The sequence below is a fragment of the Phaenicophaeus curvirostris genome, chromosome 2 (genome assembly GCF_032191515.1).
Source record: "Phaenicophaeus curvirostris isolate KB17595 chromosome 2, BPBGC_Pcur_1.0, whole genome shotgun sequence".
In the NCBI taxonomy this organism is placed as follows: domain Eukaryota; kingdom Metazoa; phylum Chordata; class Aves; order Cuculiformes; family Cuculidae; genus Phaenicophaeus; species Phaenicophaeus curvirostris.
This window is the reverse complement of record NC_091393.1, coordinates 92,493,937-92,517,706: the sequence shown is the minus strand read 5'-3', so window position 1 is coordinate 92,517,706 and position 23,770 is coordinate 92,493,937. Positions and strand designations below refer to the sequence as shown.

The following is a 23,770-nucleotide window of genomic DNA, read 5'->3' as shown; positions in this document are numbered from 1 at the left end:
AACCCATGTTGACTGGGCCTGATCACCTGGTTCTCTTGCATGTGCTTCATGATAGCACTCAAGATCACCTGTTCCATGACTTTTCACAGCACTGAGGTCAGACTGACAGGCCTGTAGTTCCCTGGGTCCTCCCTGTGACCCTTCTTGTAGATGGGCACAACATCAGCCAGCCTCCAGTCCAGTGGAACTTCCCCAGTCTCCCAGGACTGTTGGAAGATGATGGAAAGGGGTTTGGCAAGCACATCCACCAGCTACCTCAATACTCTTGGGTGGATCCAATCCGGCCCCATGGACTTGTGGGTGTCTAGCTGGGCAAGCAAATCTCTAACCACCTCTTCTTGGATCATGGGAGCTTTGTTCTGCTCCTCTAACTCCTGGGTTTGTACACAGAGGGAACAACTTTCCTTACTATTAAAGATTGAGGCAAAGAAGGCATTAAGTACCTTAGCCTTGTCTTCATCCTTTGTCACAGTTGTTCCATTTGCATCCAGTAGGGACTGAATATTCTCCCTAGTCCTCCTTTTATTGTTAATGTATTCATAGAAATATTTTTTGTTATCTTTCACAGACTTGGCCAATCTGAGGTCTAGTTGGGCTTTAGCCCTCCTGATTTTTTTCTCTGCACAATCTCACTTCCTCCCTGTAGTCCACCCAAGATGCTTGTCCCTTCTTCCAAAGCTCATCGACATTCCTCTTCTTTTTGATGTCCCTCAAGATCTCCTTGCTCAACCAAGCTATTTTATTTCCCCACTGGCTCCTTTTCTGGAACATGGGGATGGCTTGCTCCTGAGCTGCTAAGATTTCCTTTTTGAAGAATGCCCAGCCCTCTTGGGCTCCCTTGCCCTTCAGGACTGTCTCCCATTGGACTTTGCCAACCAGCCTTCTGAACAGTCCAAAGTCTGCCCTCTGAAAGTTTAATGTGACTGTTCTGCTAATCCTCCTCCTCACCTCACCTAGAACTGAGAATTCTACCGTTTCATGATAGCTTTGTCACAGGCATCCTCCAACCATCACATCCCCCACAAGTCCTTCTCTGTTCACAAACAGCCGGTCCCAGAGGGTGCCTTCCCTTGTCAGCTCACTCACCACTTGTCCCAGTACAGACACCTAAGGGACACCTCTTACCACAGATCTCCATCTGGACATCGAGCCATTGACTACTTTATGAATACAACCTTCCAACCAATTTCTTATCCACCAAACAGTCCACCCATCACATCCATATCTCTCCAATATAGAGAGAAGGATATTGCGGGGAACCATGTCAAAGGCTTTACAGAAGTCCAGATAGATCACCTCCATTGGTTTTCCTTTGTCCACTGCTGTGGTTACCCCATCACAGAAAACTGCTAGACTGGTCAGACAGGACTTGCCTTTGCTGAAGCCATGCTGGATACCAATAATCATCTCCCTGTCCCCCATGTGCCTTAGCAGAGCTTCTAGGAGGATTTGTTCCATGATCTTCCTACACACAGAGGTGAGGCTGACAGGTCATAGTTTGTAGGTCAACTTTTCTACTCTTTCAATTGGCTTCTTTTTCTTTGTTGTATCAGTCATGCGAGACCACATATTTACTTGTCATAATGAACTCTCAGAGTCACTTTTCCATTTCAAAGCTTAAATTTGTACCTGTGAAATTTTTTATGTGAATATTCGTTAATGCTACTTTAAAGTTTGACTGAGGTAAAAAAATTTTTTCCAAATGAACGTCAGCAAATAGTTACAAGTTCCCATGCAACACAACAGGTGAAAAAGAAAGAATTGCAGTTGTCTTTTTGTATGGTCACTGGTTGGTGCATGAGGGTCAAGAAAAAACAAGTATTAGCATTACCTAACCAAAGACTCTACTAAAGGCATATAAATCTAATTGTTACATCTAAATCCGTGTATGAAAATGGTATGCCTTTACTGCTCTTGTTTTTATTTGCCATTACTATATTTTTTAACCATGTAACCTTACTACTGCAATGTTTTGTTAAACCACCAGCAGTATGTTGATCAATTTTGGATCACAGGAGAAAGCAACGGTGCATTTTGTTGCTGTTTTAATGCAACTCTGCCCTGAAAATTACTCCAAAGTGGATCTCCTTGACAACTACCAGAAATAAACCTCACGGACAGCTTTTCAATGTTTGAGGGAACAAGGGAAAGCAAAAAATATCAGGTTAAGGATTACAAGAGTTGCATGTTGGGCTGATCAAAAACTTGCCCATTCTTTTGCACACATGATATTCATTCCCCCCACTTCATAAAATGTACATTTTACAGAGAGGCAGCACAACAGATGTGCAGCAAGAACATGTACACAGAACCAAGTACCCCTAGGCCAAACTCTCTGCAGATGTACATAGCCTAAAACTCAGGAGTCAATTCCCACGAATTACAGCAAGGCAAGTCTCTAGAAACAGTTTAAATTCAGCAGAAAGCTGGACAGTCAAGTAAGCCGTTCATGGCAGCTCTCTCCATCTGCAGCCCTCCCTCCTAAGTGCATAAATACTTTCTGCTCTTTGCTGTAGGATTATGATTTATTCCAACAGGGTGATTCCGGGGAGATAGTGCATGCAGTGGCGAGATATTATAGTTGGCAATAATTCAGGACCCATAAGTGGTTTACAGCCAATAGTCTCCCTAGTCCTTCCCCTACAGCAAAGCTAAAACAGAATGTCCTTCATGCTATATGTGACATTAACATCCATGGCATTGGTCAGGCTCCAAAGTGATGGGGGGAAACACAGGAATAAGTTTTCCAGTCAAACTTGTGGCAGACTTCATGACAATACATTCCTTTGCCCATTTTCCAGTCAAACAAGTTTAAATCTGTGGAAGATCCAACAAAAAGAAAGGAAAAATCAAAGCAGTAATTTAGAATGCTACATATAAAAAATCTCTTCTCCTCCTCTCTGAGAAATTCATCAATTGCCATGACCTGTGTGCTGCTGCTAAACTGGAAACACTCTGGGAGAAAGTAATCTGAGTAAGAGAAACTGCTCCAGGAACATCACACAGGTTGGTAATGATGACATACTATAGTGCAGTGCTCACTGAGCCAAGACAGCCTTTATGGCACTTCATAAGCTGCCATAAGCTGCCATGGGCAGGAAAGCCCTGCCCAGCCCTTAAGTACATGCATTTACATATGATCACAACCAATCTTATTTAGTCTGTATCTGCAGCACTGGCACAAAATGGCTTTGTCTTGACAGCTAAAGCCTTAGCCAAAATTTTCAGAAGATACGAATGGTAGCCATTCCCTTCTTCGATTACTCTGATTTAATTGCTGGAAATTACCTAGGTGGTCATTACATTCTTAAGAGAGAAAAGACATTTTGAAACACACGTATAACTGGAAAAAAGAAAGAAAAAAGCTATCAGAGCAAGAGGCCTATTCAGGGAAAGATATTTCAGATGCACAACTCTAGGAAGGCCTCTGACAGGTAATCCAGAAGATAATTATTCATAGGGTTGTTTTTTGCCCCTAGAGAAATATTAAGTCTAATTCAAAATACTCCAATACAAGCAGAACTTAATGCATGCATGCACACACAAAACAGAACCATAAGCAGTTCTATCCTAGGTATGCCTTTTGAAAGCTTAAAATGCTTCGCATCTGTTTCCCTCCCAGATGGCAGAAAATCCACGGGATTGAGCATCTCCTGGTTTACGTATCAATATAAAAAATGCATTGCAACTTTTGACATAAGAAATTCAGCTTCACAGGCTCAACTAACATTTAATTTTCCATTTGTCAAACTTGTGGCAAATAGTATCTTTTCAAGTGCCTTGTGTCTACTACAGCCATTTTATGTTAAACAGTCACGACAAATATTGGATACCTGTGTATGGACAAGATGTTGATTGCTCTCTCCAGTCTTAATTTTGCATTGTCCAATTCTTTAAGGAAAAATTCTAACCAACACAATGCTGTAAAAGGTTTCCACTGAAATTCTGCCTACGGTAGAATCTGTAGGGTCACTAAGAAAGAGACTGCCCACACACAGCAGGGATGCCACTCATACCCACCTCTGGACCTGAAGAAATGTAGTAAGAGGAAGTCTGGCATATAGTAACCTCCTCTGTACACATAACACTGCATAGTGCAGCTCAGTCCCTTCTTTCACTGTCAAATTGGAAAAATATTTTTGTCTGCCTTGCTAAAGTCAAAGCTTTAGCTGTTGGTTTTCATTGTTTTCCTGAGCTATGACATGAGCCACCAAGCCTCCCACATATAGCAATAACACCAAGTTTGTCCTTTTACGTAGGACATATATAGTCTTCTAAGTTCCCAATTCCACTGTCATTGTTCACACAACAGACGCTCATTTATAGAATACAAAGTACTAGGGATTTTTGTACTTGCATATTAGTTAGCTTTTGAATCTGTTACAGCTTGTGTGATCCACGTAGTTCATAATTTTCCTTCTCTATGATTTTCCTTTATGCTGCTATAGATGCATACAAAAGCGTGAATAGATTTAAGAGAGACTAAAAGGAAAAATTATTGCCAGTGCAAAGACTAATCTCTTACTTGAGAGCTATGGGAGGGGAAAAAGCGGGATGGACACACACAGAGACACTAACTAGAATGACAAGATGACGTTTTTAAAGGAAGCTGAAATAAATTCTGAAGCAGCATTAAAAGCAATGTCACCTCTTGCTTTTAGCCAGGGAGGGCAGCAAGTGGGCTGCATGACAGTGTGGATTCAGAACAAGGCCAGCTTGTGAAAGGAGTGATGCATGACAGAAACATCTGAAAGATCCCACAACAGGGAATACAGTATCTCAAGAGCTATCTTACGAGCACTTCTCCGGTTCACCATACAAAAGCATGTACTAGAGCAACTTACAGGCACTTTATAAAAAAGTGTAACTGACTGTTATTCAGTCTTTAAGAATTTATATGAAGTGTTTTTTTACAATAGTCTCAAAGAACCAAAAAAGCATGGTGGTTACTGGAGAGCAAAATAATGTGACATATACGCAGTTATGCAGCAGAGGCTGGCTAAGCAGATCACTTGTCTGGTGAGAGCTATGAAGTTCCCAGAGATCCCCTTCTGAAGGGCATACTGGGCTGTAAAATCCACCACTTAAATCACAAGGACACATATATACCTTGAAGATGGACACTCTTTCCAAATGTTGGGTAGAACTTCCTGAAAGAAAATGAGTTTTCTAGAGTTGTTTATAAAAAAACCCCACATACGTGGCCAAAAGCTCCATGGACTTGCTGTTTCTCAGAATCACTCTGTAACCACCCAGCTCCTTCTGACGGAAGAAGTGAAAGCTCCTGTAGGTTTTAGCACACAGACACAAACCTAGCAGAGGGCAACTTTGGTGGGGTGAGAGAAAGAGTTGATTTCTTTTTCTTTTCTTTTTTTTTAAAAAAAATTATCCAATGATAATGTCCCCCTTCTTATCTTAAAATCAGTTTAGCACTGCTGTAAGCGTAGTAGCAGGAGGTTTTGTTTAGGTTTGATTCCCCACCTCTCACCTCCCCTTTTTTTTTCAATGGCAACAAGAATCTATCCTCAGGAGTTTGTCCCCAGCTGGGCATTTCATCCTTCCTTCCCCATCCATGCTCCTGTAACACACTCAACCATGCCAGTAGGCAGCTGAGCTTCCAAATTTTGAGTTTTAGCTCTCTTTATAAAGAGAAATCTGAGGCAATGAGGTTAGCAGATCTCAGAAGGGGCTCTTGCACTTGTGAACATCTTGCACTTGTGAAATACCTTTTAGAGAACTTTAACCTTTAGAGGATGTGTCAAGAGATTCCGCTTAGTGCATCCTGATGGAGGGGCACAGTCAGACCTGCACAGGAGGGAACTGGGGACCTAACCTAGGAAATGCAGCTCTTGCCCTCCTGCTAGAAACACTTTTTTTCCCCTGTGCTCCTAAACCTTCTTAATTCACTGCAGCATAAAATCATCCACGTATCTCTTTCAAACAAAAAAAAGGGCCTCGGGCAGCTGCATCTGTTTGATGCTCGTACAGTTGTATGCACATGAAGACATCACCGTGTACATTAAATGTATTAAAATGTGTGCACTGCCCTGTCTTCTAAATTGTATAATCCTACTGTAAGCACTTTTTCATTTGCAGTTGATTAAAGTATTAGTACATAAGACATCTGTCAGGAATAAAGATTAGGCAATGGGCTTGGACTTGCTTAGAAGTAAAGCAAACAAGCAGCACAAATATCACGTAAATAAAATCCATCTCATATAATATTAATCCTTTCATTGCCAGTAACCAATGTTTTATTGGCATGAGGCAGTGGAAAGGAGAATTTGTTGTTTGTTTGGCTCTAGCCAAGCTTAAAATTTCACAAGGATGTTCTACTTACTTTTATCTTAATTCAACTGAAATCCTGCACTGAACTGAAGGAAATCTAAGGGGGTGGAACACATCTTTTTGAGAGAAGCATAAACCAGAAAATACAACATATTGTTCAGTGTATATTGTAACCAATATAACAACCTTTTTTTTGCCTTATTTTCAGAGAGAAAGACAGAATCTATGCATTTCAGGGATAATTAAAAAAAAAAAAAGAGGCTGTAACTTGACATGCATCATACACAAAACCTAGTAATTGTTTTTCGTAATGAGAATTACAGTAAAATGAAACCTAAGATATTCCTGGTTCATCATTAGCCATCCACACTTTCAGTCTCTTCCTCATCTATCCCAGAACTACTATGAGAGGAACAAAACCCCTAAGTTTTCGGTCATATCCACTTTGCACAACATACACCCAACATGGACACATAGTGCAAGAGTCCATGAGCTTAGCATTTCCTAACATTCAAATGCTTTACTGTGCAACCTAAGCAAACATCTTAATGAAGAATTTGAAGTTTCAGTCATGTAAAATGGGATGTCATAGTTTTTCGTCTTCACTGGAGCTTCCACCCCGAACTTCAGCTCCACGTGACAAACACCATCACTGCAGCTACTTAAGGCGGCAGCAGATGCTGCTATCCCAAATAAGAGGGAGTGCTTGGAGCCCTATCCTGCCTCCACACTGAGGGGAGAACACAGAAGACCAGCTTACCTACTCTTCAGGAAGACTCTTGCCTTACAGAGCATCCCAGCAGAAGAGTTAGCGAAAGCCTTTTGTTGAATTTGGAGAGAAAGGGAGTAGAGCCTAGAAAAGCACACCACCGCACAGCTGCCCCCAACTGTGAATGGGTACATGATGTTGTGAGTATGCTGGAAACAGTGCAGTATGACCTTAGGTCATCTGCCTGTTGCTCAAGTTAGAACAGCAGCACTCTCCTGACAATTTGGTGGGAAAGACGAGTTGTTGAGGCTTCCAGTCAAATTCAGCAGGTGGCAGTGATGTGTTTTTGTTTTTGTTTTTCTCTCCCCTTTAAGCAAGGATAAACATGAGGTATTTAGCTATCTCGCAGGTTTCTTTTTTTCTCTACCCCACCCTCCTATTTTGTGAAGGACAGAAACCAGCTGCAAGAAACCGAGATGATTCAAAGCCTTCTAAAAGACTGAGAATCTTTCACAAGCAATAGCTCAAACACATCACGTGCAATTGGACAGACTACCATGAATGTGGAAGCATCACAGTACTTAACACGTTATATCCAAAATAAGCTTGTACTTTTTGCATGACTTCCAGAAGAAAACTTCCAGCAGAACCCTGAAAGGTAGACTGTGCTTTGCAGCAGGACAAATACCTATTTTGCAGTCCCCTGCTGCCTGTCAATTAGCTACAGTAGGATACTGCTAGTAGGCTATTAATAAAAAAATGGAAAAAGGAAGTGTCATAAAAGTTTAAAAAATTAACCAGATCAGTATTTAGGTGTGCCAGCATTATTCATGATGATGAATTAACTTAATTCTAGGTAGTTTGGGAGGTTATCAGAAAAGCACAAGTTAAAAATTTTCTTCCAAAATCACAGAAACAGACATTAAAACTGCGATCACAGCATTCACTTTATATTCAGGAGGGGAACCAGAATGGATATAGAGACAGTGCAATTTATTATTTTGATTATTTTATTTTTTTTAATCTTCAAAATTTTCTGCCTTGAGACAGGAATGCATGATAGATAGAAATGGCTCAAACATCTTCACATGAAACACTCTTAATCATAATTCATTCACAATTATTTTTCTAAAACATCTACAGTTACATAAACCCACCCATTCCCATCCATTATCACAGATTTAATTATTTGTTAAACAGTAGTTGCCAGCAGTTGAAAGCTGTAAGGCTTTTTGCATATTAGTAGAGTCTTCTGAACTACAAACACAAGAATATCACAACTAAAACTCTCACTTTACATGGCAACCCCAGATGGCAGATGTTCTAAAACATAATGTGTTGCTTACGTGGAGTTCATAAAAATGACAGAGAGAGCTCTGTGCCTTGTTAGCTCTAGCATCCTTCTTCCTTTACTAAGATTATTTTCTAATACTACAGCATATTCCTCATTTGGAAACAAGTACTTTGATGAGTCGACTTTCATATTCCACTGCTGCTATTTGGCAAATTTGCGAGTCAGGCATATGAGAGCTCTCCAGTAAAACTCTATGTACAAAGCACAGTTTAAACAGATGGGTTGCTTGGAATCTGTATCTCCCTCCATCTGAAGGGAACTACTTTGAGGTTTTCTGGAACTGTTGTAAACAAGAGGATACTTTTTTTTTATATATATGTGTGTGTATATATATATTTATATATTTTATATATAAATGTTCTAAATGTCCTTTGGGAGTCCATTTGTTTTTATCTTTCCAAATGATGACTAAATACCTGATCTGTAGCATTTCTCCTGAGAAGATACTAGTAAGGGAATGACAGTTTTGATGCACTTTGGAATGGCACAATCACGTAAACGCTTGCACAATTAAGACTTATGAACTCATCCAAAGTTTCTAAACATGATATTCTAACTAAGAACTAAAAATACTAGCACAATGCAGCAAATTAAAAAAGAAAGTTCTACATAATCAAAATATAAACAAGTACATAGGAAATGGATATCTGTCAGTAAATCTATATCTTTTTAAAGTAGGAAACTTATGCACTTAAGAAAAAAAATGTAGCCATCTGACAAACTTCTTAAAAAAAGTACTTTCCAAATGCATAACAAATGCCAAGATATCCCATAACTGGCCAGGTATAGCCACATTAGAGCTGCATGGCTTAGAGCAACCCGAGGAGGGATGGGGTGGAAACAAAAATCACAAAAATAGTAGATAAACAAGTCTAGGAAGGAGGAAAAAAAAAAATCACATCATCATCTAAGTTACTGTATTCTTATATCACAACTGCTAAAGGAGCTATGGAGAAAAAAGATTGCAGTTCAATGATTCTTAAGAGTTACCTCTAAAAATTCAGAAAAAAAATTATCAACTTAATATACTAATCCTAAGCACCAATTTAATAATTTAAGTTAACTGTATTCATATTTCTCCTACAAGAGATGGAACAAGTTCTGCTTGAAGGTTTAAAGTTTAACTCTGGATCCTATCTGACTTCTGTGTTCTTGCCACACTTCCTCTGCTGTTCACATCAAAGTCACTGTAAGGATTCTCTTAAGTTGCAAAATCTCTAGGCAGGTAATTCTTGAAGAGACAGTTATGTCCTACAGTTTAAATCAACTTTCAGGTCATGAAAAAAGAAAAATACCTGTATTTGGTTAGTCTGTTATTAAATAGTCTGTGAAAATGGAACAGCTGACATGGTTCTCTGACAGGATTTGCCATAGCAGTAGCAGCACCCAGGGCAGGGCAGACCAACTGCGAGCATATCAAGACTCCATAAGGAATTAGTAGTGTTAGAAAATTGCATGCGTTAGATCAAGAAGGCATTGCCATACATGTGGCACTGTTACATTGTTTTTCCTCTATTTTTCTTATTAAGAAAAAAAAAAAAAAGGAAAACAGCCCACAAAGAGCTTTTTGGTTGTTGTTTTTTGTTTTGTTTTGTCTTTGCACCTGGAAAAATCAGCACAGTTCTCCCCAGCTGGAATAATTCAGCACCTCCCATCAGCTTAGTTCTTCTTTCAGAAAGCATTTTCACATAGTTAAGGTGGTCTACTTCAGCTAAGTCTCAGAGCTAACCTTTTTTTCTAGTATATATTCATGCCACTTTCTGACATCAGTTTCAGAACTGAAATGGATCTATGTTTATGTCCACTACTAACTGTGATTAGATCTTGACACAGACCATCAAGCCAGGCCCTTGGGATGGTTCCACACAATGAACGGAAGCTCAGACTAAAAATCTTACTGAAACTCAAAAACTGGAGTGGTCATGAATCTCAGCTACTTTTCCCTATTTGAACCCTCACCCTGTAATGAAAGCACGCGCACCGAGGGAAAATAACAACCGCCTGAGCTGTGAGCATTAAGACACTGGTGAGTTATCTTGCTGCTCTTCTGTGACCGTGGATTCGCTGTGCTCCTCACTGGTCTCGTTGGAGGGCTCCTCGTAACTGGGCTCAGCGGGATCCAGGCTGCTCCCTTCACTCTGCTCCTCACTTTGCTCTTCACTGGCCTCTGCAGACTGCTCCAAGTTGCTCTCCAAAGAAGCTGGAGAGCTGCCAGTTACACTTTCATTTTGGTTCGTTTCATTAAAAGACTGCGGAAGAGGTACAGGAGATTGCACAGCATTTTCGCTGGCAGCAATGGGCACTTTGGCTGCACCGATGTCTACAACAATGTCATTTTGTGGTAGAGTTACCTTCTCTACAAGTTTCCATTGAATAATACTCATGTCTTTCCCTCCAGTTGAAATCAAGTGACCATCACTATGGGTGAAGCTGACATTTGTCACATGACTACTGTGAGCGCTGTATTTATGACTTGGAGCCTATGGAAAACAAGTAAAAAGATAAATCACATGCTTGACTAGAAGAGCACATGATACTGAAATATAAATCTACTACTGTTTTTGATTAGCCCTTCAAGAGAGCTCTTTATTCTCATAACACTAAAGAACTATATTTATATTATTCTTTCCCCCCACAATACACCCTCTCTTCTTAAGGCTTGTACCTTGGGACAGATTTAGATCTTTAAAGAAAAAGCAGTGGGCTCAACACCAAGGCCAGCCAACAGGAAGCACCGAGCCTTTGCTCCAGAACTTAAGGATAACTATTGCTACTTCACTTTGAGGTTTATTATTTTTTATATATATATATTTTATAAACCTTAACAAGGAAACCCATGCTTTTGCCTGTAGCACTGTTCTCAGATATACATGGGTCATTTGGCTGCCAGGTTCCAAAACGACCGTGCTGGAAGCTGGTGTCTGGCAAGGAAAGCTTCACGTAGTGCAAACAAGCATACAGAATAGACTGGTCTAGACTCACCTTTGGCTTGGAACAGGGATACTGAAAAAGATGGACCTTACAAAAATCATCAGCAACTGCTATCACTTTTCGGTTATGGGATCTGACAAGGGCATTTATGTCTGTACCATCCGATCCTTCAGGCCAAACTCCTAGGAAGGAATAGAGCAGACATTTAGTGATGGTAGTTTTAGAAATAAATTAAAAGACAATCCATACAAAAATAAAATCTATAAAGCTACGAGAAACAGAAAGCTTAGCAAGGTAAATAGGACATTTAACTGGAAAATGGATTATACATTATAGTTAATGTCATTAACATTTTGCTAGACTAATGTCGCCCTTGTTCCCCCAAACCGTCAGCCTCGGCCAGGACAGCTTCTTGGGCTTGATAAGTTTCCTGTTCAAAACCTCAGTCTTGTTTAAAGCTTATCTTAAGTTTGATGCTAAAACTGGCAACTCTTTATTTAACACTTTCATTCCTGCACAAACATTAAAAGAGCAAGACTGATGCCAAAGCATGGAAGAAGCCTAGGTACTATATGTTATACAAAGATTTCTTTTTTTTTTTTTTCTTAAATCTGGAGCACCTTTGAGTATTTACGTGAATCAAAGGAGACCACTGATTGATGATACTTTGCACAGAAACCCAGCCTATACAAGCTTCATAGATATAAGTGCTGTCAAGTGCTTAAGTACAATTCAATATGCTTTTAAGTGAAGCGAATGACACTGATATGTCTAGACAAAAGAATAACAACATTGCCTGGACGAAAAGCACAGAACAAACTGAGGAGGGGAGAGGCTCTAGATATAACAAAAGATAAAGACCATAGAGATTCCCATATAAAAAATGATTAATCACATCTGCAAGATGAACAAAACGTAAGCAAGGGGTTATGAGGTACCTGTGACATCATATTTTTACAACTCGGACTTAGGTTTCTGATTAAGTCAGGTATTATGAGGAATTTTCCACCCTCAAATTTCACCCTCCACCCCACAAAACAGTGTGTCTGATTGACTGAGAGGGACGTCTATTATCAGACATGGAAGACTCTTCTTAGAATCATAGAATGGTTTGAGTTGGAAGGGACCTTAAAGATTGCAACCTTGCTGCCATGGGCAGGGACATCCCACTTGATCAGGCTGCCCAAGGCCCCATCTGATCTGGCCTTGAACACCTCCAGGGATGGGGCATCCACAGCTTTCCTGGGCAACCTGTTCCAGTGTCTCACCACCCTCACTGTGAAGAATTTCTTCCTAATATCTAGTCTAAATCTGCCCCTTTCCAATTTATACCCATTGTCCCTATTCCTATCACTACAGGCCTTTATAAAAAGTCCCTCCCCAGCTTATTTGCAGGCCCGTTTCAGGTACTGGAACGTTGCTATGAGGTGTCCTCAGAGCCTTTTCTTCTGCAGGCTGAACAATCCCAACTCTCTTAGTCTGTCCTCATATGGGAGGGGCTCCCAGCCTCTGATCTTCTTTGTAGGCTCCTCTGGACCCATTCCAACAGCTCCGTATCCTTTGTATGTTGGGGATTCCAGACCTTGACACAGTTCCCTAGATGAGGTCTCACAAAAGAGGAATAGAGGTGCAGAATCACTTCCCTCGACCTGCTGGCCACGCTTCTTTTGGTGCAGCCCAGGATATGGTTGGCCTTCTGGGCTGCAAGTGCACATTGCTGGCTCATGTTGAGTTTCTTCAATCAGCAACCTGAAGTCCTTCTCTGCAGGGCTGCTTTAAATCACATCAGCCCCCATCCTCTATTGAAATTGCAGATTGCCACAAAACAGGTGAAGGACCTTGTACTCAGCGTTGTTGAACCTCATGAGGTTCTCGGAGGCCCAGTTCTCCAGCCTGTCCAGGTCACTCTGGATGACATCCCGTCCTTCCGGTGTGACAACTGCACCACTCAGCTTGGTATCGTCTGCAAACCTGCTGGTGGTGCCCTTGATATCACTGTCTATATCATTAATGAAGATACCAGAAGAAGATAACAGCACAGGTACCAGTATGGACCCCTGAAGGGCACCACTCGTCATGGATCTCCATCTGGACTTCGAGCCATTGACCACTACTCTCTGAATACGACCATCCAATCAGTTTCTTAACCACCAAACAGTCCACCCATCACATCTGTATCTCCAATTTAGAGAGAAGGATGTTGTGGGGGACTGTGTAAAAGGTTTTATGGAAGTCCAGACAGATCACATCCACTGGTTTTCCTGTGTACACTGCTGTGGTTACCCCATCACAGAGAGCCACTAGACTGGTCAGACAGGACTTGCCTTTGGTGAAGCCATGCTGGCTGCCATTAATCACCTCCCTGTCCTCCATGTGCTTTAGCATAATTTCCTGGAGGATCTGTTCCATGATCTTCCCAAGCACAGAGGTGAGGCTGACAGGTCGGTAGTTCCTAGGGTAGTCTTTTCTGCCTTTTTTAAAAATGGGCACACTGTTACCATTCTTCCAGTCACCAGGGACTCCCCTTGACTGCCATGACTTCTCAAATATGATGGAGAGTGGCTTGGCAACCACATCAGCCAATTCCCTCAGGATTCTGGGAAGCATCTCATCAGGTCCCATAGACTTATATATGTTCAGGTTCCTCAGCTGGTCAAAAACCTGATCCTCCTTTACAGTGGAAGGGGGTTTACCCCCCACCCATTTACCCAGGAAGGGTGAGGAGAGCTGTTGTCAGTGAAGACCGAGGCAAAAATTTGTTAAGTACTGCAGCCTTCTCCTCGTCTGCTGATACGAGGTCAATATTTTCATCCATCAGTGGAGTTACGCTTTCTTTAATTTTCCTTTTCTGATTGACATACCTGTAGAAGCCCTTTTTGTTAGTCTTCACTTCCCTTGCCAAGTTCAGCTCCAGCTGCATGTTGGCCTTTCTGACCCCATCCCTACACAACCAGGCAGCATCCCTACATACACCCCAGGTTCCCTGTCCCTGCTTGCACTGCCTGTGCAGCTCCCTCCTGTTCCCTCCAGAAGTCTCCTCCCTTACAACTATTGATTCTGGGAAAATAAAAAACATGTGCTGTCTACTTTTTTATACAGCACAAATTGCCAACTTAGAATTACCTCATGTTTTTAAAACTCCCACACTATCTCTTCTTGGTTTCAGGCAAAATAGCAAATAGCATTTAACTTTAAAGGGTTGGGTATTTTATTCTGTTCTCAGTGCACAGAACAAAAACCTTATTTTTTTCTGAAGAATAACAAAGGTGGCTTGTCAAGCCTGTTACAATGCAAATAAACTACACTCTATGTATTTTACTAAATAAAGACATGAAATGCTAAGGAAAGTATTCACCAACATTTTAGTGCTCTCACATCAGAATACGATTTAAAATACCATATATATACTATTTAAGAACTTTTAAGTAGCTGAAAATGAATGAATTTTAACTTTCTCCCGCATTCTACACATAAAATATTGTCATCAAGCAGGAGTAATAAATGAACTTCAAAACAGTTTCCCCAAGTTTTAGCTACCAGCTTCGGATGTCTGTGCTAAACAGCTATGCTATTTCCTCCTTTTTTAAATTTAAGATCAAAAAGACTAATATCCAAGATTGCATCTTTTATTTAATATATTTTGTGTTCACAAATTCCCGTAGTGGCTTTAAAGGTAAGATAAGTCTTTGCTTTCAGTGCATCAGGCAAACATGGAAAACCCAAGACATTAATATGATTAAGTTCTTAATTCTTAATAACTGTAAAAATAACAAAACATACAAAATAATAGGACTTTGCAATTAGGCATGACAGCAGCACTTTGATTTTAATAAAGTCTGCTAGTCAGCAGTAGGCCTCTAAAAAGAATTTGCTCAGATGAAACTGTGGGAAATATGCAGTAAACGAGAGAGTGATTTCAAGTGCTCAGGGTGCAGACTGATGATACTGCTGAGCCAATACAGTAATATCAACTGCCAAAAAGAAGTGATGCTATTCTCATCCAAACCATGCATTTCCATCCTCTTTCTTCTGCTGACAACTATGCAGTGCCTGAGCCTACGGACACACTATCCACAGAGCTAAATTAGTAAAACACATACCCCAAAAGCCAAAATCCCATGAACTTAACCCTCTTTCCTGAGCATCAAAGTGAGCAGCCCCTGGCTTATTTGGATCCCTGAGCCAGCTGACCCTCGGATAAAAGCCAAGACTTCACCTTTGGGTAGCGAGTATCTGCTAGGTTGGCTTAGCTGCACTGTGTGATTTAATGGGAAAACAGTTGCCTTTGTCTGAGACTGAGCCACGATTTTCAGATTCTGCAAAGGGTGTCAGACTACCAGACAACATAAAACTCAGGCATGATGAACCTTGGCTATACAGTTTAAATATATTCTGTTCTGCCCTAGAATAACACCATATTATCTCCTTCATCTACTTCGCTCACAGACCCTCTGGCACACTGAGATGTTGAGAGCAGTTAAGACTAATTAAACTTAATTCACAGTGGTTAAAGTTTGTATTAATTCAAAAGGGAAGGCATAAAAGATCAGCAGACTTATCCACTTTTTAAAAAGAAAACATCAAAAGGCTTCTCAAAATAGTGGTAATGGGAACTCCGTATTATCTCCAGCCTGGCCCCAGTCACCAGTAGATTCTATTTGACAGCTATTACAGAGACAAAGCCAATGGTCTAGATGTGAAACCAAACTCTTTCTGCACTCCCACACCTCAAGTCCTTATGTCAGGAATAAAGGATACTTCTGAGAAAGCACTGGGATTTACAGAGCTGCTACCCATATTATGTCTGCTCTACCACCAAAGAGTGGTAAAAGTTCAGTACCAACTGAGACACTGCCTACTACCTCCGTGTTTCTGGTAGATATAATTATTCTGCAAAAAAATGTAAAATTGGTTCAGCTCCAAGGCCACGGAATAGCCTCAGATCTTACAAAGTATTTTCATTTCTGCTGGAGAAAGATATCATATTAGCAACAAGAGTTAAGCTTTTCACTTTCTCTAATGTCTCCTGAATCTTCTGATACTCCATTTTAAAAAAAAGGCACTCGCGTTGCACTATTATTTCAGTCACAGTAGCAAAGACAGTGAGGAAATGACTGCTGTGGACCAATTCTTGATCAATCAAGGCTTACACACACAGAAGCAAACAGTCATCCACTCTCTACTTCACCCAGACAGACTGAATAGAACCAAACACATACACAACCCATTAGGTTCAAACCATTAGTTTTCAGGCTAATAGGAGCTGATATTTTCATCAAACCAGCAGTAAACAACAGTATTTGGCTCCTGAAATGGCACATTCCTGTTTATTTCTGCTACCTACCTAAAACTCCAAACAGCTTACGGTATCATACTATTGTCATTCTCAATAATCAATTAACATTGTATTTCCAATGACAAATTGAAGCAAAATAAAACATAAAAGCACAGTATGAATAGCTTAAAAGCAAGATAAATGGTGCTTACCAAACACCTGGAAGCCTAGCACACAAGTGTACGTCGTCCAATCAATATCCTTACAGTCAGAACGATTCCTGATTAGCTTACAGCCACTTGGAATGTCCCCTGTAAAAACAGTTAATGATGAACTATGTAATATAATTTTAGATTTACACTGTGCTCTTTGAATGTGCTAAAACAGTAAATAAACAGATCTTAAACCCAATCTGGAATCACATTGTAGTGGCAAAGATAGACTATTGCCTTTATCAAATTCTAGATACTTAAAACTTGGCTTGATATTTACGAGTCACATTTACTTCTCATTTCCCTCTTCAGATCAGCATACTTCAAAAACACTTCCCTGCAGCTTGGGTCCCCTGCTACATACTCTACAAATTGCTTTAACAGAGTCTGTAATAGAATAATCTCTCCTGTCCACCAGCTTCATTGATGTGTTAAAATTCAATCTATCATTCAGGAAGCTCTGCTTTTAAAACAGTGAGAAACTACCATCAGAGGAACCTTAGACTGCTCTTCAAATTGTAACCTGAAAAGAAAAGGCTGTTTCCCAAAAGAGAGTCCATCTCTCTGTACATCAGCTCAGTATTAATGAGTCACAGCTCTTTGCTTTCCTTTACAGGCAATTATAAACACCAACACTTTTTTTTTTTGGTAGACTAAAATGTGCACTATCCTGATTTGAAACCTAAGTTGTGACAGGCAGAAAGAACATATTAAGTTGACAGTTATTTAAACTGACATCTCTTCTTGCCTATACAGGAACCGATCTACAGTATTCTTGGCTCTTGTTAAAGCCAGAGGCAGACAAGAATACAAAAACTAATTTATAAACAGACTGATGTACACTATGCAAGTTGAACTTCTGACGTAACCACTATATATTAAATTCATATTTTCACATATTAAAAAAAAAATCACAAACGCATTATTACCACTAACTCATTAAGTAGTATTATTACTTTGCTTAGACTTCAACACCACCAGCCAAGATAAAATTTAAAAAAAGAAATCTCAGAACAGAATAGCAGCACAGAACCACTGATTTTATTACCCCGAAATAACTGGTACTGTTGACACTAATTGTGCAACTGTATATATTATTTTCAATTTACAGAACTTTGGGCCAACATCAAAACATAGCACCAATTGTTCTGTAAATTCTATGCTGTTAAACTGATTTATGACCTTGTAAAGAAGTAAGCTATATTTGGCATTGCCATTAGGTAATACACAGCTCTGAATAACATCAAGATATCAAGTTACAAAAGTCCAAATTGGTTCCTTTGTCGGTAAGCATTTTGTACAGTACCCATTAAACACACCATTCTAAATATTCTGACAGCTAATACATACTTCTGTTTCCAGTGTATTTAATTTCATACTTACAGTATAATATTTCATAGTCTCCTGAGTTTGACATTATATATTTGTTGTCCGGGGACCAGTCAAGGTGTGTAATGTAGCTGGAATGTCCCTGGAGAAGAATGCAGTAGCATCAATGTGAAACACTTATTTTAATTCAGAAGCAGAAGCTGCACCCACAGCTGGGACAGCTAATAGCAAAAAAGCACCTCCCCACCCACCCCAGCTCTGCCAAAATTCACTTCTGCTCCTTTAAAGGCTCCTTAATTCACCATGCCACACTCGCTAACAGCTCAACAAACAGGCTGCACATTGTGCCTCTCCCACCACATGGTGGATTCATCACTTGTAAATGCCGCCATCTCTCTCAAAAACCCTAGATTGATTTACTCCTAAGTTTCTAAAATATGGATGAACTCATATTTGTTCTTGTGCTAAGAAAGTATACATCGCTACTAACTGAGCAAGGCAAGTAACTTGCACAGAATCATTTTAAGATCCCAACAGAAAAATGACAGGACTCTTTTATTTCTCTATCCATCCAAAATAATTTCCACAAAATGCATGCATATTCAAATAATCTTTGCTCATCCTAAAAACTTAGGATACCTTGGTTAACAAACATCACGTAAAGCTATAAGATCAAGGACTGGTGTTACAAGAATACCCTCATAAGCTTTTTGAAAGTGTCTGCTGTGCTTCTAACACTGCATGTATGTTAATGCTGGCTCCAAAAGGAGTTGCCCCTACAGGTACAGGGTAATCCATGTAAGAATCAAGACACTTTGGCCTAATTCCTTAGTTACCAGCATCAAGAACACACTGATGGCTAAACAATCATCTTTGTTTCTGAGGGAAAAGCTAAATGCAGTCAGTATATTTTTCCTGGGCAGAAATTTATTTGTTGGTAGTAATAATAACAATATTAACAATAAAGACATGAGAGGCTCCAGAAGAGCAGCAAATCCGTATAAGGTACAAATAAATTATTCCTCTGTAGAGGAAAGGGTAGGAAATTAATAAAAGTAACGTTCATTTCACTCTTTTCTTCCACCATTCCATTTCTTCTTACCACTTCTCTTCCCCTGCAAGGCAGTCCATTTTCTCTCCTTCCTAGTCATTCTGCCAGGCAACAAAACACCACTTTTTTGAATGACAGATGCCAATTCATCTACCCGACTAAGTGGACATTATGAACAAGGTGTCCCTTGGCCACCCATGAGGTCTCTCGGTGCAGCCTGCACCCACTGTGCTGGGGACATGCCACCCACCAAACCAGTGTCCTCTACAGAGAGCTCCAAGAGTTGCTGATTACTTCCAGAATTACATATAGAAAATAGACTCATGTCTGCCTCCCTGTCCCCAGATTCTCTGTGAAAGACTGCAAAAACATTTAGGAGAAAAGTTAGCCCTTGAGGTTTATTTACTTATGAACTAGCCTCTGCTGCAAGCAGAGGAATTGTGTATTGACATAACTGCTTTGCAGTCGCTGATGATATATATGGTATTGACATGCAAACTTGGTATTTTGAAAAGAAATAAATGCACGGTTGGCTAGGATTTTTTCTCCCCGTCTTATTTTCCAAGTCTTCAAATTTGCAAGTGAACTCCAACATGGAAAAGAATTAGTCAGTCATTTATTAAACCCTGCCAGATATTTGGCAGCTGTTAAAATTCCCAGGTGCGGGGGGGAAGATGGGGGGAAACAAAGCAATTGTCCTGGGGGCTCCACACTGCAGAATACCTTCAGGCAAGTAACCACTGAACACTGAATGGGTACATAACACTGTAGTAATATTTTCAATAGGACAATGCCATTTTCTATTAAAATCTTTCTTTGGTAACTACCCTCAGATAAGGCAGCATCTTACTCTTCCTGTACGTTTATATACAGTGAACATAATTACTCACATTATCACTGTCTAGTAAAATTAAATCATTCTAAATGGAAACCCTCTCCTTCATTGGTAAGGTTATCTGTTTCATACTTAACATTGAAGTGCCCACAGCCTATAGGACAGGCAAACTAATTATTTCAAGTCAAGTCAAGTATATAAAATACATCAGCATGGCTACCTGTGTGGCTTTCACCTCACAGCTCTCCGTAAATCTGTGTCACTTGCTTCTCTTTCGCTAATGGATATCTCTGATGTAAGGCAAACAAAGACAGCGCCAGCCACCCTGGAGCTGCTGACACACTGGAAGTTCCTACCCCAGCCTATACCTTCACATTGCTGTCTGCATAGCTGGAACCCTCAAAAAACAGCTGCACAAGTTCAAATGGTTATTTCAGCTCATCTGAAATTCTTTCTGATCACAACCAAGCCCATCCCACACTGTGGGAACAGGCTTATAGGTCAGAGACTCGCCTCTCCAGCAGCAGCAGACAGCCTGGTTGTGACCAAAAGGGGATTAAATGTAACAGTGGGCATACAGCCCTTATTCACAAGCTGATGCTGGTTCAGTAGATAAAATCCTTCTGAAACTATTCAAATAACACAGTCAAGTTGGAAGAAACAACCAGAAGTTGACTAGCAGGACGACTGAGTCATACTACTTGGAGGTCACCCGCAAGGCTACTGAATGACAGAGGAATGCCAGATGGATGTGGTGCCAGCACCCAAGGACCAGCTAGGAGAGCACTCTGGGTCCTGAGCATGCCTGGGTGTCTCCCTGCTTAGCATCAAGCTGGTATCGACCTGCCAGTGTGCTGGCAGGCAGCAGAGGAGAGGCTCGGGGTGAGTGAAACCCGACCAGCAGCCTCAGCATGCTCTGCTCAGTGAACATGCTGCTGCCTTCTGCACAAGCTGGAAGAGTCAGGGGACCTCAGCCCCAATAGAAACCAGGTTGCTTATTTTGGCTTCTCTGCACAGTCACTTAGACTGAGAAAAAAATTGGTTAACAGAAATCTGCTTTGAAGCCTTAATCCTTCTGCCCGAGCATAACTGCATTCATTTCTCCCATAACAATTTTTACAAACCCCTTTCCTGCCAAGGTAGAGGTACAGACAGGCACACAGATGCATGATAAGCTGGACACAGGAGGAAAAAAGGTGAAGAAGGAGAGAAACCCTCTTCAGTGGGATGGTACCTTCTGTTTCAGTGTAGCTTCACCATCCTTGACACAGTGGAAACTCATTATTGATTAATGTTCGCAGCTACTGGCAGCTTTAGAATTATGAGATCATGTACAAGTAACACTATGAAATAAAGTGGTTATTATATGCAAACTAACTGCACCTCCAAAAAACTATCCTAAAATGTAGGGGCAACTGAGCCCCAGAATCAGCAAATGCTGGTTTAAATTACGATATGCTATCTCCTGAACATAATACACATAATATACATAAATAAATTATCTCATAAATCTTCAAAAAGCTCACAGAGACCTTGAAGTACATAATAAGCTATATATAACATATGCTAAAATTAGCCATCTTTGAGTAATTTTATCTTTTATAATATAAAATAAGTGATGAGGTGAAATGCCATACTGAGGCATAGCTATCTGCTCCCAACCCCACCAGACCCACTGGGTCCCTGGTCTGACCTCCTTGTAGGCTTGGCCCCTTCCCCACCGACGGAGCTCCCCAGAAAGGCTGCAGATCTGATTTCTTAACTCACCACCATTCTGCTACCAGCTAACCCTATGATCATCCTGTTCGCAGCTGCAGGATGCCTTGACTCGCCCTGCCCTACAACACTGCCATTGGAGGAGTCCCCAGCACACTCAACAGCAACCACATCCCATGTTAGCGCTGAGCCCTCCCTGCCAGCCTGCAACCACAAAAATGGAGCAAACCCACTGCTGCTGACCGGCCCTGGCAGCCCCGTGCTTCCAGCAGCAGCTGGACTCCCTGCCACGCTCTAGCGGTGTGAGGCATCCTCAGGCCAAGCAGAAATCTCTCAAAGACACCATACATGGCACTAACAGATCGGCCTTCTCGTTTTCCCCTAATCAACACTTTCCACTGCAAGTATTCCATTAAGGATTGTAGAAAATACGAAAATAAAACCAAAAAATCTTAGAAATAAAAAAAACCTCCCCCAAAATTTAGTCTCAAAGCTGCTCGAGAAGTTCAAATTTTTAAAATTAAAGAAATGCAACTGATGAAACATGGAAAGTGTTTTAACCAAGGGACGCATAACATTTCATACTTCAAATGTGAACCTATTCTTACGATATCATTTGCAAATCCTCTTAAGTTTCAGATGTTCTTTATGTAAATTTTCCCACTAACCTAAAGAGACAGCTGAATTTATGGCCAGCATATTACACTTAAGGAAAAAAACGTACGTCTTTTTAGCATTGGGACAAACTCATGTAAGTGTAAGGACTAATACATACTCTACTACTTGTGACAGATTTACATTTATTTACACTGGGACAAAAATTTACTGTTAACATACCCCCTCCCCCCAATTCAAAATTTTGTAGTAACAATTACAGATGAAAATAGTGCATATTTACAACCTCTAAAATTACATATTCTAATGATATTCCACCATCTAATGTTATGTTGGCCCAAGACTACTTTAACAACTGGGGAAAATGCCCCCAAAACGTGATAGTTTCTCCAAAAGAATTTCAGCATACAGGTACAGAGCATTTTTCCATCTCAATGCTGATTTACCATTTCAAAGAAAAAGCCAATAGTCAAAGAAATTACGTGAATGCTTTGCATTAAATATGACTGACACTAACAGCTACAGTACCCATCAGACTGAAGTTTAACATCAATCAAATGCTGGGAAAACTCCCCAAAAATGTATATACAAAACTAAAAAGGGAGAAGTCTGCTGTTTATTCATCTTAGCATCAAAAAGCAAGAATTGCTGATTATATTTGCTCCAAAACTTACAGTGCATTTTCCATATCTGCTATACTTTCTTCCGTTTTCTGTTACTACATAGAGGTAAATAAAGTTGTCATGGGATCCAACTGCAAGTAAGGTGCCATCTACAACACAAAACATTTGATATAATTAACAGAATTTTTGCTTTCCAAATTTTAATACTTTCAAATTTATGACTAAGACAATAGTCTCAATTAAACTATTGTTTACAAATTGTATTTAAGGATATACAACTGTTTATTTTATTTTTCAGTCAATATCTGTTTACTTTGTGGGTATGTTTTGGGGCAAGTTCTCACATTTCTGCTTTTTTAAGTAAGTGTCCAATGAATAAATGGTATAAATCCACAGACTGCACCACATTTCTGGAGATTGTTGACAGTGGGCAGGCTTGAGTTTTCTGCACCACAAAAAAATGCAGAACAGTATTCTATTAGTTTAGCTTTGGAGGGGAGGACTGCATATAAATCAGTGCTAAAGAGCATCTGAAGAAGTGAAGCATTCAAAGATTACAAACACTTCTCCAACCTGTGTTATCTCCATTTAAAAAAAAAAAGTACGCGTACAAGAGTTGCCTTGAATCATGATCAAATGCTGCTAGTGTCAAGGAACATCAGTACTTTAAAATAAATAGCTGCACTAGGCAGATGTGGCAGTAGCAGAAGAATGGTTTGCCTACTGACAGGGCATGTTATCCAAAAGCAAATAGGAAACAGATTTACAAAGTGTTTTTCCACCTTGTTTTAACAGAAAGGAGTCAGCCTCTGATGATTTGCCATGTCACATC

The 23,770-nt window shown here is 40.3% G+C and overlaps 1 protein-coding gene across 5 annotated transcripts in view; it reads right to left on the bottom strand.

The window, feature by feature from the left end:
* Window positions 1–8,012: 8,012 nt before the first annotated feature.
* Window positions 8,013–23,770, bottom strand: part of EML4 (EMAP like 4) — a 162,637-nt gene continuing 146,879 nt past the window's right edge. For all 5 annotated transcript variants that reach the window (XM_069852899.1, XM_069852900.1, XM_069852902.1 and 2 more), the window contains 5 exons: window positions 22,990–23,087; window positions 18,153–18,240; window positions 16,770–16,868; window positions 11,334–11,464; window positions 8,013–10,831 (listed from right to left, as the gene is read on the bottom strand). In XM_069852899.1, the coding sequence (XP_069709000.1) occupies window positions 10,367–10,831; window positions 11,334–11,464; window positions 16,770–16,868; window positions 18,153–18,240; window positions 22,990–23,087 (881 nt within the window). In that variant the 3' untranslated portion in view covers window positions 8,013–10,366. The remainder of the gene's footprint in view (window positions 10,832–11,333; window positions 11,465–16,769; window positions 16,869–18,152; window positions 18,241–22,989; window positions 23,088–23,770) is intronic.